This window comes from Maylandia zebra, linkage group LG16 (genome assembly GCF_041146795.1).
Source record: "Maylandia zebra isolate NMK-2024a linkage group LG16, Mzebra_GT3a, whole genome shotgun sequence".
NCBI classification, from domain to species: domain Eukaryota; kingdom Metazoa; phylum Chordata; class Actinopteri; order Cichliformes; family Cichlidae; genus Maylandia; species Maylandia zebra.
The window spans coordinates 30,532,236-30,549,619 of NC_135182.1; the positions used below are offsets into that span (position 1 = coordinate 30,532,236).

Genomic DNA, 17,384 nt, shown 5'->3' on the forward strand with positions numbered 1-17,384 from the left:
ACAAAAAGTCTTCTTAAAAATATCTCTCAGTATTGTTTTTTCCCCCTTAATTTGTGTTGCCCTCACACTTTATTATTAATAACTGGAGTACAATTATTCTGAAATTCTAATGTTACTAAATTACCAGACTCTCTATGTCTGCACATTCTAAATACAATTTTAACTCATGTGCTGGAGTAACACACACACACACACAAAATTAAGGAGGAGTGTGCAGCTCTCCGTACAGACTCACCAGCTGAATGCTGAATGAATTGTTATCACTACGATGGCCCTGAGGGGTCAAACACTCTCCAGCTTAACAAAAGCAAAAACACCAGCAAACAGAACACTGTAGTTTTCCTTGCTGGTGTTTTGTTAAGTTGCAGTGTGTATATAACAGATGTTTCATTTCAGCTGTCCACAGTAAAGATCTGACACTCAATAAAACAATGAGCTGCCACACATGTGCAGCAGGGAGTTGATGACCAACCTTGCTGAAAAGATATTAATCAATTCAAGCTTTGCAAATTAAGGACACCAAATCAAAACGAATGAAGTTGCTTTCCAATCATAAACAACAAGCTGCCACAATTTTCATTAAAACTGCCTGAGCTGGACGTTAGAAATATGTCTGTTGTTGTTGTTGAGGTTTACATCAATAAGGATGCTGAATAATATACAAAGTGAATCAAAATAGGTGTATTTTGCTTTATTTTGTATAGTAGTACATTAGTATTAAAAGAAGTATACGAAAAACCATTGTCACATTTTTTCACTTAAATTCAACCATATACACAAAAGCATTCATTTTGATCTTTAAATTGGTGCAGAGACCCCGTTTTGACTCTTCTCTGCTTAATAAACTAATTACTGTACTTTTGAGATCTTCACTGCCTCTCACAGTTTCATATATACAATTGATTCATAGCTTTCCTGATTCAGATGACACGGGTCATTTTTTATCAAATGGTCAGACACATTTATGAGCCTCCTTAGCCCTGAGACCTGTTCATACAGAGGCTCACAGCCAGGTTTCAATAGATAGCGGGGTCATTTATCAGCCGACTCACCCCGGGCATCGAGAGTCAATATCACAAGATTTCAGTGTGTGGTGGCGTGTTGACAGACTGTTTTCTTTCAGCTCTGTGGGGAGAAGAGAGTCTCACGATGCAGTGCGGGCATGCATCTCAATGCCCTGCCCGGGTATGTCCCTGAGTGAGATACAAGGACATGCTGACATCATCGGGGACCCGAAGGTAAATTAATCCTTAACTAATCCAAGCAGGCAGTGATTTTATTAGCATGAGATGCATCACAGCAGCAAGAACTGTACCTTTAATGTCCGGGAAAAAATGAAGAAATGGATGAGAGGTGAATTCTGAAATACTGATACAACATTCAGCTGTTGCTTCGGTTGCCGCTGAGGCACTAAACAGAAAACAGAAAAGATTCACAGCCACCAAAACGCTTCCTGCCTCTGGAAGCACACTCACATACTGATGCTGGGTCAGGATCCCTTCAGGTCACAATGTGACACAAAGGCACACAGCTCCCTCCTGATTGTGGGTTTTTCTATACAGGAACATTTGCTTTGAGCAACCAGTGTTGATGAGAACCCAGAGACAAAACTTCAGGTTTTATGTCATGGGGTGAGAAGATGTTGTTCAACATCATTTTGTTGGAATCCTTCTTTGCTTTATAAAAAAGTGTAAAAACCAAAAAAAGTCAGCACGAGGAGGGTGGAGGTATAGTGGTAGCATTAGTCTGATTAAGGAGCAAGTCATTTTCTGTGAGGACTTGGAGACTGTAATAGCTTTGGTTAAATACAATACAAGATCTTAACCCAAACACTGCTTCTAAATTTTTATTTTACTAACAATAGCTGTTTGAGTAGGATTTTGAAAATACACCCCTGTACAACATGTGCAGTAAGGTTTTCCAACCATTTTCTTTCTTTTTTAGTGCGACTGCAGTGACAATGACAGCAGAGCGCATTTGGCTGCAGTCTCTAGGCATCTGAGGAAATCTATAGGTCAGCCTTGCAGAATAAAAAAATAATGCTATAGGAGTGCCCAGTCAGTTAAAATACGACATCAGTATGCGCTGACCAAAAGCCAGATTTTGTTCAGTACTTGATTGTCAGCTGTTTTAATAAATGAGCTAGACTTCAGTTCAAATCCACAAACCATTCCTCCAAACTTTCTGGGAAGGACCCAAATGCAGGATGGTCCATCAAAAAATGAAACCTAAACACATAAAGAAGAAACATGAAGGAGAAACCGACAGGGAAACACTTTAGAAACTGAAACTTATACTAATAAAAAATAAATAAATCAATATTTGGTCTGACCACCGTTATTCTTCATCACAGTCTGAACTCTCTCAGGCAGATTTTTTGTCATTTCATTAAGTAGTCTTCAGGAATAGTTCTCCAGGCTTCTTGAACGACATTTAAAGCTCTTCTTTGGAAAGCCTGAAGAACGATTGCTGAAGACCAATTAAAAAAATTACAAGAAAAATATTTTTTAAGAAATAAGAGGCAGGTAAAACATGTGTACTGTACTTTCTTGTCACAAGTGCCCTGTGTAAGGGCTTGTTTTAGCCACATGCTGAGCTTGAATTAAGTTTCTTACTTTTATTTTGGATCAACTGACTGTTTTTAGGGAGCTTTCAGATAACGAGTCCAGGCTATAAGTAGCAGATGCATGGATTAGCTTTTCAGCTTCACTCTGAGACAGGACGCTTCTGATTTTGACAGCACTATGCAGATAAAAGAAAGCAACCTATTTGTTAAATGCACAAGCTGAAGGATGCATCCTGATCAAAAATGACACCAAGGTTACTCATCATGCTGCTGCAGACCAAAGTAATGCCATCCAGAGTCAGAGACCATGTTCTATTAGAAGGAGAAGATTACATGTCTTTAGTTTCACTCATTGAGTTGGTTCGTCTAACATGGTGTGAGCTCAGTGATTTCAGTGGAAACGTATGCAGTGTTTTCTAAAAGAAACATGCAATGAAAAATTGCTTAATGTACAAATGTATAAAGTTTTAATATCTTTGTTTTTATTTTTCTTCAAAAATACAAAGATGCAGATGATGAACAGAAGATCTGACGGTGAAAATGGATCCACGGTGAAGAGCCCGAACCAGGATGCAGTAATAGGTCAGACTTTTCTCTCCTCTGTTCTGTCACAGTCTCCTTAAATAGTTTTAGAAGCCTCTGACTCGGTACCAATGTAGCAATGTTAATGTGTCTTTCAAACAATGATAGCATTAAGGTTTCATCTGTGCTTACCGTTTTACAGTTTGCAGACAGAAGTGAAGACCAAATTTGACACACATGTGTAAGTCATGAACATGATAAATATGCCATGAGCAGTCAAGCAAACATGCAAAATGCTAAATTTTGTCAGTTTGTGCTTTTGCCGCCACCATATCTCTGTTCATGTTTTTTTTTTTTAAATCGGAGCAAATCATTCCACCGTGGCTTTACACCATGCAGACTTTGCTCTTTAACGGTAGGCTTAACCACTCATCTTCACGGACTCATGCACTAAAAATCTGCATGCCCAGGCTCATCAAATCAGGATAAACGTATTCACTCGAGCTTACTCATGGCCAGTTTTACTGTGAGTGGTGGATCCATGATGAATCTGCTTCAGCTGTTTTGATTCTGTGGACCAAACTGCTGCTGCAACCAAAGACAGCTCACTGCCCTGCAGAGGTGTGAAGCCATATGACGACCATAACGCATGGCTGACACACACTTTTGCTTTCATTCTCACACTGCCCAAAAAGTCTCCAGATAAAAGGAGAAGCTTCAAAACCAGCTCTTTATGAAAAAAAGATTAGCTTGAACCTTTTATTTTAGTCTTCACATTTAGTTTTTGTTTTTACATCTCAACACCACAAAGATTGGAGATTTTCCCCACCTATGTCCATATCTATCCTTTAATTTAACACCTGCCTGTTAGAGATTATTAATGAGACTTACACCTTGCAGCTTTACAGGTATTGTGCACATGCATGTCTGCTTAGTGTAACTCTGTAAGTATTTAAATTGAACTGAATTCAGTGGTCTTTATTGGGATGACTGGATAAAATATTGCCAAAATAATGCAACATTAGCATAATAATACACACCATTAAGATCATATAGAATTTGTTAGGAAGTAAAAGAACATGGGAGTAAGAAGCCTGTTCATTTGAGTCAGTGAGTGAGTTAAATACAGTTTGATTACATATGAAGTAAAAACACACACTGTAAAAAAAAATTGTAATATAAAAGTATTTTACTGTGTATTTTACAGTTTTGTACTGTTCTTCTAGAATATCATTAAATTTACATAAAGAGACTGTGATTTCACATTTCAAATGTAAATTAACGTAAAATCACTGTAAATGTAATAAAACATAATTTCTTTGTTTTTTAAATGTATCTGTCTGTACATATGCATATTTAGTAGGGCAATCGTGGCTCAAGAGTTGGCAGTTCGCCTTGTAATCAGAAGGTTGCCGCTTCGAGCCCCGGCTCGGACACTCTCGGTCGTTGTGTCCTTGGGCAAGACACTTCACCTACCACCTAGTGGTGATGGCCAGAGGGGAATTATAAAGTGGAATTGTAAAGCGCTTTGAGGTTCTCATAAAGCGCCATATGAATGCAATCCATTATTATTTAAACCAACTGTTAGCTGTATGTTTCTATACATTTAAGTATTATTATTCATTCATTCAGTTTATAGGTAATTTCATTGTTTAATCACATTAAATTGTTCCTAATTTAATGTTTAAAAGCACTTGAAAAAGGCAAAATCCCATGTAAAATTAGGGCAACAAAGTGTATTTTCATTACTGAAAATAACCGTATTTTCATGGGAAAGTTATTTTCTGTTATTTTCTGGTATTATTTTGGTGCCCCAGCTGCTGGAATATTACTGTTTTTTTAGGATTTTGTTTTTACATTGTGCATTTGTGAGCAGCATAGACGGCAAGTTTGAGCTGAAAACTAATTATTAAGGTTATTATTGTCCCGTGGGACTTTTTTCCCCCTCTGAAATACACCTCTGCACTGTTTAATGTTCCAACACACACACACACACACGCTCGCCCCACCATTTAGTCCAACAATCTCCCTCCAACTGATAGCTGAAAGTTGGTATGCTTGCCATAATAAGATGGGGTGCAGATGTAATTTTCTCATGCAGAGGGCTGCATGGGACTGAAATTTCAATCTTAGTTTAATAATGTTCAAATTTGGGCACACGTGTGGGAGAACGCTCCCTGTAGTGGATGTTTCAGTCTTTGATTCAAACTGGAATATCTCAGCAGCTGCTGGATGGGACGGCAGTGGATTTCATGCATCTGTATACAGTGTACAGATGGATCCTGGTGACTTGGTCAGTCTATACCTTTAGGAGCATACTCAGGCAAACTCTGGTAACTGGCATGTGAGAAAACAAGAAAGATCTGCAGTACATCCATTTTCCAGTTCACCTAACATGCATGCCTTTGGACAGTGGGAGGAACTGGTAGTATCTGAAGGAAACTCATTTAGGCACAAGAAAAACATGCAAATTCCACATACAGAAGATCCCAACAGATCTGGATGTTTCGGTGTAGGCGTAGACGTTTAGTTTGCTTCTTGAACTGCAATTACATTTTTATAATCTGTTATTTTTTTATGAAGCAAGGCCACAGCTGCAAACATGGGTTCATATGGGCAAATCAAACTAATCTCTCTCGTCCCTTTTTCCTGTTATCTGCTGGTTAAAAATTTAAAAATTCTGCATTTTGACCAGTTTGGTCCTTAAAGTTCTGGACTGACTGTCCCACTGGATCTGTTCTAATTACCCTTTTGAAAACAAATGCACAGACACATTAGGCTGGAGTGGGTTTTTTTACCTGTGTGATTTAATACCAGAGAATCAAGAACATACCAAAAACACTCATGTTCTGTGCTAGGCTTGGATTGCTGCTCAGTAATAATTCGGTGTAGATGAAATCTCCCACAAAGCAAGTTTAAAAAGCATTTAAGCCTGATGCTTACTAACGAGGTGAAACTAAAGGTGTCAATTTATTTAAAAGCAGGCGAGTGGGAAAGAGATAACAGACGAGGAGTAAAACTTTATTTGGCTCTTTCTGCTTTGTGGTCACTCACTAAATTAGAAATAGCGGCTTATTAAACTTTCCACATCACTCCAGTGGAGGACCGGTGACAGACCGTACTGAAATTTCATTGGCCAGAGTGACACCATCGGCGAGGCACTGCAAATATCAAGCATGTTTGATACGGACGAACGCTTGCCCTCGGGGGTTAATCACCTCGTTAAAATTTCAGCGCTGCACCAGCTAAGCACGATCAGCCAAACTACTACTGAGTGAATTAAGTTTGCCTTCAGCTGTGAGCTGAATTATACCACCCAGACTCCAAAATGCTGGGCCTGATGCAGACTCGACAGAGCAGCTTTCAACTTGATGCATTAAAGTGAAGAGGCACAAAACAAAAATACCACAATTAAATTCTCATTTTCAGTCTCATACTTTACTGAGAAACTTTCTGGCTGTGCATTGAAGCCACTAGAGTTTATCTTAGCCACTCCTCATCAAACTGAAGTCTTATTTTAAAATCCAGCTGAGATAAAAACATGTTTTTATTACCCCCTTGTCATGGTCCAACTCATGAGCCATGAAAAGTAATGGCAGAGAAAACTAAAAACTAAAAAGAGGCAAAAACTACAATTTTATTAGGTGTGTAAGTCGTCAGGAGTGCTTGAATGTTAACTGTAGGGTGGAGTTTTGTATAAAACCTCAAATAAAAGGTGCACGGTGAATGGAGAGGAAATATTGTGACAGCCAGCTCATAAATGTGCTACAGAGACCAGCCAGGTGCTCCCAGCTGCACTGATTACCAGGAGCCTGCAAGGCAAAACAAAGGGACAAACAAGGGAATGCATAATGCAGGACAGGTTGCTGCAGCTGGGGCGTCACACGCCTGTAAAATTACATGTCTTAAAAGTTTTAAAGTTGTTTGCATGATGGAAATGGACTGGTATTTATTTGTCAGGGTGCGCTCGCGAAGCATGCAGCTTCATAGTCACATCCACCTTCAAATCACCAAGCTCAAGTATTCATAACGGGCAACATCACGGTGGCTACGTCCTTCTTTTATATAGTCCATGTGTTTATCACCAACCAAAGTGCTCATATAACCAAACTAGTGAAACGTGCCACTGACCCGATATGGATAGTCATATGCACAGCTAATATCTGGACAGCATGCGGCGAAACTTTGAATTGTTCGATCCACTATGATATGATTCGTTTGGTTGTTGTCAGGATCTCTGCGGCAGGAGCGGGGCATCCATCATCTTTGCCATAGATTTGCAGCATTCATGGAGTGCCGTATCTGCTCCTTACATAATATCTCCCTATATAACTTACTAAACTATATCATAACGAGTGTGCTGCTCGTTCTGCAGGTAATCATTATTGCCTAATAACAATAGCACCAATAATAATCTCATTTTATAAACCAAAGATGCAAGGCTGGTCATGTAAAAAGGTGCAGGTTTATCAGCCAAGAGACCCTGTTTCATGCCCTGTTTGACTCTCTATTAGCCCTTTTAGTCCTGACTTGGGTCAGCTCGGCACAACTCCATTAAGTCCATTAGGTTTTCGATTAGGTCATAGTACCTGGCACAAAGATCCAAGCAAATCCAAAAATGTGTTGTCAACAGACTGCATGCCACAAATTGGCTAACCTGTGGCGTCACCTGATGAGTCATAAGACTTTCTCCTTCACGAAAATCAAAACCGCCCTTTTTGACACTCGGCAACGAGGAAAATAGCTGTACAGAGTCTCGTGAAAAGTCACACACCGAGAGGCAGGTATAACATCACCTTGGCATCCACAACATTTGTGTCGGATACAAATGATGTCATGGGATGTTTGGCTACGTTGTTATAACGAACGTGGAAGTGAGCTCATGTTTGAGGCCACTTCCATTCCCACTCAACAATTAGAGAAAAGTTTAGAAAAAAAAAAGGTTTATATTTGTGATTTCAGAGTATTGGGAGGCTGGGCATACAGAAGTGAGTGATGGCAAAGGAAAAGGCTTTGTATGTAAGGCTGGATGCTAAGGAAGGTGTTGATTGGCTAGGCAGAGAGATCAAGCTGGAAAGAATGTGCAGCAGGTTAGGGTACAAACTCCTTTAACCTCTTAAACCCCAAGCCTAACTGATCTCCTGCCTTTTGCCCCCGTATCAGGGGGCGTTGGGGCTTAAGAGGTTAACCAGCTGCATTTGTCTTTAAGCACCATCCAAAGGACAAGATTACACATGAGTACATCAGAGGGACGACTCAGGCTAAGATGGTTTGGACACGAAGTTAGAGAGGCAAGCCTGAGATGGTTTGCAGAGAAGGAATAGCGGATGTACTGGAAAAAGGATGCTACATATGAAGCTGCCAGGCAGGAGGAAAAGGGGAAGCCTGTAGAGAAGATTCATGGATGTAGTGAAGCAGGACATGCAGACTGTTGGTGTGATAGAAGAAGATGCTGGGACAGGATGAGATGGAGGCAGATGATCCGCTGTAGCAACTCTAAAAGGAGCAAGACGACTGGATTTCCCCTTTCTGGTCTGTGTTTGAATTATTTTTCTGTGATGAGTTTCTCTTTTACATTCAAGTCAAGCTTGTCAGATTTTATTTTTGTTTTCAAGTTGATTTTCACTAACAAGATGCCCTTTACTGAGAGGTGTAAATTGCTGCCCAGCCTTTTGACCTATTAAGATGTGAACATCAATACCTTAAATCAGGGATGTCAAACTCATATTACATCATGGGCCACATAAAGCCCACATTGACCTTAAGTCAAACCAGAGAACCAGAGAAAATGCCCCTTCTGTCAGTATGGAGAAATTTAACTATGCATTCGATCTCAATAAACATAAGAAAAAGAACTGCAATTTCAACAGTATTGAACAGTCTGTTTTTCAATGTGATAACGAAATGCTGCTGATAAAGACAATGAAGTGAAAGCAATCTGCAATCTATTTAAAAACAGAAGTTTTTGTTAATTCACAGTAAAACTAAAACAAATAAAATAACATTTTTGTTTTTATTTTGATCCTATGGTAAAAAAAACATAAAAAACAAAAACAAACAGTTTCTATAAACAATAGTAAATAAAGACTTTTCTGTCATTTAGTTGTTTATCTATTGCTTAATTATTTTAATGCAGTATGAATGGCTGTTGGGTGGTCTTCATCAGTAGGAAAGGCTGTAAAACCTATGAAGAGATTTTGACAATTTGATTGTTGTTTGACACCACTGCCTTAAACTTATCGAACACATACCCTTAAAGATGACCTATTGTGCTTTTTCAATATTTTATGTCATATATAAACTATTCATATTAAACATGGCCAGTGTTTCAAATAATGAGGTCATTTTTTGTGCAAATAATCCCTGTGAGCCAGAAACTAATATTTTAGACTCCATTAAATGCTCCAATTCTGGCAGGTTTTTTTCTGTTCTTGGCTCTGTATGATGTCACAGAGAATAAGAAGATATCCCTAATATTGTAATCAGGACCCACATTAGTCCAAACCAACTACTAAAATAATTTGTCAAGTGACAGCCAATCAGTTTGCTTAAAAGGGGAGGAGCTAAAATGGTTGGCTTTGAAGTATGAAGTCGGGAACTTCTATAGTGAGTAAAGGATTATTTTGAACTGTAAATCATGCAAAGCTACTGCAGTAGAGTCAAAAAATGAAAATACAGAGCTGGAAAAAGCACAGTAGGGACACTTTAAGTGAAACTTTTCTGCTTAAACAGAAACCATGTCATATTATTTTTATGTGTATGCTATATAATTTTTAAATACTAAGTACTGCACTGTTATCTTGTGACATTAAGCAGCTATTTATTGTTCTCAATACAGCTGAGGCTTGTTGTAAGCAATCAATTCTCAGCCTCTGTGATCCTGCCTTTCTAAAGAAGACTTCCAACCTAAGACCAGACTAATCAATAACATTTCTGTCCTACTTCTCCACAGTTCAATTATTTGTTCTTGTTTGTTGCTGCATGAGTACAAGTTGGCTGATTTAAACATAGCTACTTAAAGCTATTATTTAATATGAGGAAGCTGCAGTGGATGACTGTAATCGATGTTAATGTTTTCCAGCTGAGGCTGTAACTTTAAAGAATTGCAATCTACCGGTACTGAGGTGTTTCCAGAGCTTCTAGTTAAAATGTAACTTAATGTTTTTCAGCATTATTGATAATGGTTTTACCATTCCCCTTTCCACATTTGTCTATTTTCAAACATAGCATGACTTTTAATGTGATCATTTTAAGTTCTCAATTAATCGGGGCACAACAGCTTAAAATCAGAATTAGAAAAAAATGAAGAAAAACAGGCTTGAAGAAACCCAGAGGAGCACTCAAAAGTCTCATGTGTGCACATCTTAATTAATAAAGGGGGCACAGCTGTTGCCTCAGCTCCACAGTGTGATTGCCTACAGGCTTCATGCTTCAGGCTACATATTAAAACATGAGTCTGCATGACAACAGCTTGAAGAAATATTTTCTTATTTCAATGATGTGCATGCTAGATGGGTGACTGGAGTGATTCATGTTGTTTTTGGTTTCCTATGATTTACAAAAATGGTTCTCTGATGCAAATGTGGCTGAACAGTGATGCAAAAGCTAAAAAGTCCAGTGCAATTTCTGCATATATTAGTCTTAAATGAGTTAGGCATTTTGTTGTTAATGCACTGAATGTTGTATGAACCTTGTATAACAACTGAGAGACCAGTAAATACCTGAATATCTGTATAGTTAGTTTTAAAAAATTACTTGTGAGTTAAGTTGTGTAGCTAAGTTACAGCCTCCTGGAAAATTGCCATCATTCTGGCTATTACTGTATAACATAAATGTTATAAATCTTTACTTCATTCTATTACATAATTTACTGATGGATTAAAAACAACACTGACCTTACATGCAAGTAAGTATCATGGATTAGGTTAGCTGATGAAGTTATTTGCCAAGTCATCCACTTAACGTTTCCACTCAGATTCTGTGAGCAGTAACGTTAGCAAGCAAGATGTGGTTAGCCATCTAGCCATAGCATCTAACATAAGTAATTGGATGACTTAGCTGACCACTTTAAGACAACAGTTTGCTGTGTGACATAGCTAGCAATTCATCTGTGTTAGCAGAAATACTAGTGTTAACTAATATTAACTGCCTTTCTCATTAAGAGGAAAGACAACTTAGCATTACATTTAATGGTAAACATCCTCCATGATCTAATATCATGTTCATGATACTGTACTTTTCCCAGATGGTCAAATCCTTATTTGGCCAGGTAGCTAATTTTATCTTATCTCAAACGTGGGTATTTCCTTGTCTCAAGGGGCCACATGAGAAACTGGTACTGTTGTTCACTGTTGTGAATAAGCTTATAAAGAGATAGCATTATTACTGAGTTTAACTGAGTTCAGCTTATTGGTGTGGCCCTTCACAACAGTCCCAGTTTCTCATGTGGCCACTTGGGTAAAGTAATTGCCCACCCTTTGCTTATCAGCTAATCCAAACAGATTCCTTGATAGCTTGATTTAGTAGCTATCTAGCTAAACTTAGCTTACTTTCTTACTACTGTTACTAGCAAATTTCTACTTGAAGCAACACCAGTATTTATTTTTTAATTTATATTCTGAGTTTGTCTTTGCTGTGCTGGAAGTTGGTGCTTTGATGATTTTACTGATTAGTGTACTACATTTATAAGCTAATATTAGCTAATGCTGCTTACCAAAGCATTACATCCTTTGAATATTTGTGGAAAAGGGCTCATTTTTCAAGTTACTTTATATTTTCAACAAAAAGTGCTTAATACATTTAAGAATTAACCTTACACCCGTTTAAATAATGCATACAACAGAACCATTTTTATTTAAGATTTCAAATATTTTGTTAATTAAATATCCCCAGCAGCGTGCATTTGTATTTCATGTCACATGCCATTGTGTGCATTTCATATTCACCATGTGACCAGTGCATGCTAACAGTCAGAGCCATCAAACAATATCTGTAAAATGAAAGCAGTGGTTCAAGTGGACCCGATTTGGCTGAGTCATTTTCTGCTGGAGAGCAAAGAAACCATTACCCTGCCTCACACTTATATAATTAGATTGGACTGCTTTTTGACTTGGCTTTTAAGGCTTTTGAAAGTTAGACCGTGAAAGAGAGGAAGGAAAAGACTAACCATGTGTTGCAAATGACCAGAACACAAGGATCGAGCTGCTTAAAACAGGCAAACAGTCAAGATATGTGGTAGGAATAACAAGGAGGCACGAGAGAATCAGTTATGATACTGCAGAGAAGATCCATTATTATTGATTGATAAAGCTGCCCTCACTGTAACAGCTCCTGGAGACACAAAGTCAGCTAGAGTACCAGATAAATGATTAACAATAGGCCTGTTAGTATCTATATTCATGTACCGTACATATTTATTTTAAAGGTTACTTTAATGCCACTTCAACCATGGTCACCCCTCTGTCTCATTCCTGATGTTCTCCCTTTTATTCCCTCCACCCTGAACCACTTCAGCTGTTCTCCTTGTGCCGCAGGCTCCGGCTGCAAGATGCGAACGTTGGACAGTGGAATCGGGACCATCCCCCTTCCTGAATCCTGTTCCTTCTTCTCCTCCATCCTGCACCTCCTCCCCAAATCCTCATCAACCCCAGAGCAATCCCTCAGTCCTCCCAGTGTCCTTGGCTCCTCCAGCGAGGACGCATCTCCTTCCCCGTTACCCCGGTGGAGAATTCCCTCCAGCTATAAGGACGGCAGCCATGCAGGGGTGCCAAACTCTCTGTCCGATTCCTCCATGACCCATATCCAGTCAGTGCCTTTCCCCACTGTGGCCTTCCTCCAGCCCATCCAAACCCCGTCTGAACCCATTATGACCTCTGCCAGTGTGTGTGAAGCCCAGAGCAGGCTACCCAGAGCACCACAAGGTACGGTAAAATGACCAAAGGTACAGCTTTGAACTTTGGACTGCAGGAATAAAGCTTATAGTAATGATGGAAACTTTTATGCTCTCTTACTTAATCTTTCTTACTTGTAGCGTTGCTGGTATAATGTTTCGAGTTTGATCTATGTAACAAACACTTATCTTATACTTGATGTAACATCCACCAGATCACCAGCAATCCATTTAGAGTGGGTTTTGGCTAACATTTGGCTTTTTCTGTGGAAATTCCACCTGTTTGGAAGTGCCCAAATCCAAATGGAAAATCTTTTATCTGGAAAACTGCAAATTCCAAAATTTATGAGAGTAAAATATTGTCTAGTAATTTCTCTGTTTAGCATGTGGCTAAAATAAAACCCAACCATCACCCCAGACAGGTCACTGGTGACACAGTGAATGTAAAGAGGTTAACTCCTCTAAGGTATACGTCATCATTAGTTATGACGCAAACCCCTTTAGATGTGTCTATGTTGGAAGTGATTCACTCATGTCTCATTGCTTGGAAACTGTCAGTTGGTCACGATCAGATATTCAAGGCCACAGTTGCCTAGGTAACAATCTATCGTATTTACTACCAGGTCATATGTAAGCAGTATCCTGAGATATCATTGGTAGCCATTCAGTTTCTCAACTAGAAGGTGTGAAAACTTTACCTTAGGTCCCGCCCACTTCGTGTCACCAGATTTTTTAACATCACCAAACATCATCAACTTTCTTTGGTCTGATCACCATGTTGATCTCTTTCACTCTACGGATGCAGCGTAATCATAAGTCTCTGTCTTATAACAGAGTAAAAAGGAATTTTTTTGAAAGACATGAAAAAAGTTTGATGGATGTTACAGTTTTTTTTTTTTTTACTCCTGACATTTTTTTAAATGATAAAAATGACATATTATGATAGAATACGTTTAGGGTTAGGGTTTGAGTCTTCACCAATGACGACTCAGACCTCAGAGGGTTAACCCTGTGTCTTGGCAACAAATACAATGGCTTTCTTTTTTTTATTTAAAAGTTTCTGATATGTCTCAGTTGTGGTTTGTTTGTTTTTCTGTGTCCTGATGGTCAAGACTTTTTGGACACAAATCTACTGTCTTGATATCTTATGGTTAGTGGTTGAGACTTCTTATCTGTGAGGACATGGATCTAAAAGGGATGCATTTCCATCGTGTTAGCACACAAGCGGATTGGGATATAGGAAATTTAGAGGACAGGTGAGGACCTTGGACTATTTGTGGGTATCCTCAACCTGTTCCTCAGCAGTATTTTTGTTGTCATTTGGCAAATCATCATCCTTAAATCAATTCCTGTCACCAGGGAGTGCCCCTTGTTTTTTTAAGGTTCCTGCACCAGATCAAAGATTTCTAAGACATTAGTAAATAAAACCAAATGCTATGAAATTAAGGCAGAATAACAACAAAATAATTTGGTAAAAATTAGGTACTTATTCAATTGTCCAAAATGAAATAAAAATTCATTTTAATGGGTGGTACAATATAATCCAGGTGAATCCCAGGACCTAAGACTTTCCAGTAGAACACTTCTTCATATCAGTGTTATTCACTTCACCTGTCAGTGGCTTTAATGTTGGTCTAAGTAGGCACTGTGATTTAAAAAGATGATCTTGCTTTTTAAAGCCTCTTAAAGAACAGGCTTTATTCTTGACATTTACTGCTCATTTCCTTTACAAAAGACATATCCAGAGAAAATCTTGCTGAAGGGAATTCATTATTCATGTATCTATTGAGCACTTAGCACATAAGGAAATTTCCTGAAGATCCACTCACATTTATCCACATGTTCTCTGCGTTATTCAAGGTTACCGGGGAAATTGAAGATTCAAAGTTCAATATTTACCTTTATATAAAAGATTGCTGGAAGCGATCACGGTGTCGTTACAACAAGCGGAGCCTTTATCATGGTACTGAGAGCATATTGCACACATGGCCTGCTCAGTATGCTAATGACACGGCATGTAGAAAAAGGAAAAACACTCATGGTGTGAAATCAAGTACTTGATTTCACACCGAGGCAGAAAGAAGCAGGTTTACATTTTGAGGCGGTAACTTTTAATCAAACGAGAGCTTAAATGAGAACTTTTGATGGCTGACTTTATAAATTAACAAGTTACTTATATAAGCTAATATTAATTACAGCTCATTCATCATTTTGAAGTGCTATCTTTGGCAGGGTTATTAAGATTTTCAGCTGAAATTAAAAGCACTTTTTTTCCCTTTTCTTTCCATGGTGAACTCTACCATTCCCTTACTGGTTTAGCCAGTTTTTCAACCAGTCAGCACTTTACCTAACACCACACGCTGTTGGCATTTTTGCATAGCCAAAGACCTACATAAGCAGACACCAAAGGGATACCATAAATACCACATCACACTATAGTTCACAACTCATTTGTTCCTTTTTTATTTTCCTTGTTTCCCCCCAATCCCCTTTTACTTTTGTTTTTACTTGCTGATTACGTTTAGATGCTCAAAAATCTTTTTTTTATAGTTTATAAATCAAATATGATTTGAGTTAAATACATTTATTCCTAACAGTAACCCCTTTACGGTGAGAAATTGGTTGTAGCGGAGAAACCAATCAGGGAGAGAGGCTGATGCAAAATTAACACAGGAAACAAAAGAAACAAACGTTTTAATTAAAAACAGGAAGTAATCAAAGGAGATTGATAGGGACATGAATAATAACAAGTACCCAAGGAAACTTACTGATAATGGAGGCTAGAAGACCTACACTAAACATCAAGATAAAGTCAGGGAAACACAGGAGGACAAAGACAGAAAGATGTGACAGAGGGATGAACAGAAGGGAAAACACTGAGGGAATCTTAATAGAAACAAAGACAAAAGACCAGGAACCAAAACATAGGATGCAAAACTGAAACTAATCATTAGAACAACCACTGGAAATAAAGCTTGTGATCTACTAGATTGTTGAAATCAATGCAGGAAACCAGAAATCTGCCAAACACAGAAGTCAAACCTTTAAAACAGTTGTAGTAAGAATAAAAATATTTACCTGGAATTCCAAACCACAAAATAACAAAAATCCAAGGACTGTGACAGGTCCTCTTTCATAGGGTCCATATTTAAAAGTTGGAGGACTTAAAGTAAGTCCCAGATTTGTCACCAGGACAAACCTCCTTATCAGGGAGCAATGAGTTTTGGACTTTGTCTCTTTATTATTCAGACACCAAGTCAGTATTTGATGCCCTGAGACTGAGGATATGTTAAACCTGCATTCTTGATAAGCAAACAGTTGAGAACCTCCTTTTCCTCATATTTCTTAAGAAAAACTGTTTAATTTTAATACAAAGAGCTTATGAATTGGATCAAAATGAAGGACCATCTTTTAAGATAGACAAATTTTAGATATGCTGACTATGAGAGAAAAATTAAAAGCAGGTGAAGGATGAGGGAGAAACAATAACTTTTTTAAAGGACTCATAGTTGAATTAGTTTGTATAGATAAAAAATGCCTCAGATCGCTTAACATATGGACCATTTAGCTTGGTTAGACATTGTCCAGAGGAGCAAATAAGTGAACAGTTAATGTCTCTGACTGTTTTTAGGTGAAATGCATATTTAAATGTTTGTCTACACAGGACATCCCACAGTCAGAACAGTTTTATTTAAGCATCCTAAACTGTCACTCCCTATCTGAAAAACATGTCTTCATTTGCATTATTTTTCACATGTGAGGTGGCTGTTTGAGCCAAACATTTACCGTCTTTCTGGATGTCAGCTGCAGCTCCTTTAGCGTTTCTTAGATCTGCTGCCACTTTGAATTCAGGATGATAATCGTGCTCTCTTTGAAGACGTCAGCCTGTCAGCGTCAAGCAGTTCTTCTAACTCCACATTTGAGTCTTGTTCTTGACATGAGTGAGAACATTGAGAAAACAATGTCTAAAATTAGTTTTATTTCATCCTTTCAGGTGGATTGGAACCAAAGAAGTTGACCTATATTAAATCGAAAACACGAGCCACTCCGAGCCAACAGAAAGAACAGACGAGACTTCAGCTGGCCAACTGTAAGACACCACATTTATTTAAGAGATAGTGTATAGTGAGGTCCATATATTTTGAACACTGGCAACTTTTATTTTAGTTATCCACAATAACAATCCAGTTATAGCTATGTGGTGTGATATGCCCTTAAAGTGCAGACTTGTATTTGAACAAATATGATTCTGGACTAAGTGTAATTGGGAGAGTGTGATCCAAACGACTGAAATATTTAACCGCAATATATAAATAATTTATAATATGACCTTTCTAATGTCGAGGCTGGTAAACCTAACTCCTGGAGAATTTTCTTCACTCAGCTAAATGTTGCGAAAAGAGTTTT

General features: G+C 38.3%; 1 protein-coding gene across 5 annotated transcripts in view; it reads left to right on the forward strand.

The window, feature by feature from the left end:
* LOC101477391 (nck-associated protein 5) overlaps positions 1-17,384 on the forward strand; it is a 102,640-nt gene that overhangs the window by 76,034 nt on the left and 9,222 nt on the right. Inside the window, exons 10-13 of one of the 5 annotated variants that reach the window (XM_004559097.3) lie at positions 1,124-1,238; positions 3,073-3,148; positions 12,622-13,008; positions 16,972-17,067. In XM_004559097.3, coding sequence (XP_004559154.2) covers positions 1,124-1,238; positions 3,073-3,148; positions 12,622-13,008; positions 16,972-17,067 — 674 coding nt within the window. Of the gene's footprint in view, positions 1-1,123; positions 1,239-3,072; positions 3,149-3,290; positions 3,330-12,621; positions 13,009-16,971; positions 17,068-17,384 lie in introns of those variants that run through there. The other 4 variants (XM_004559101.2, XM_004559098.3, XM_004559099.3 and 1 more) reach the window with 4 other exon arrangements.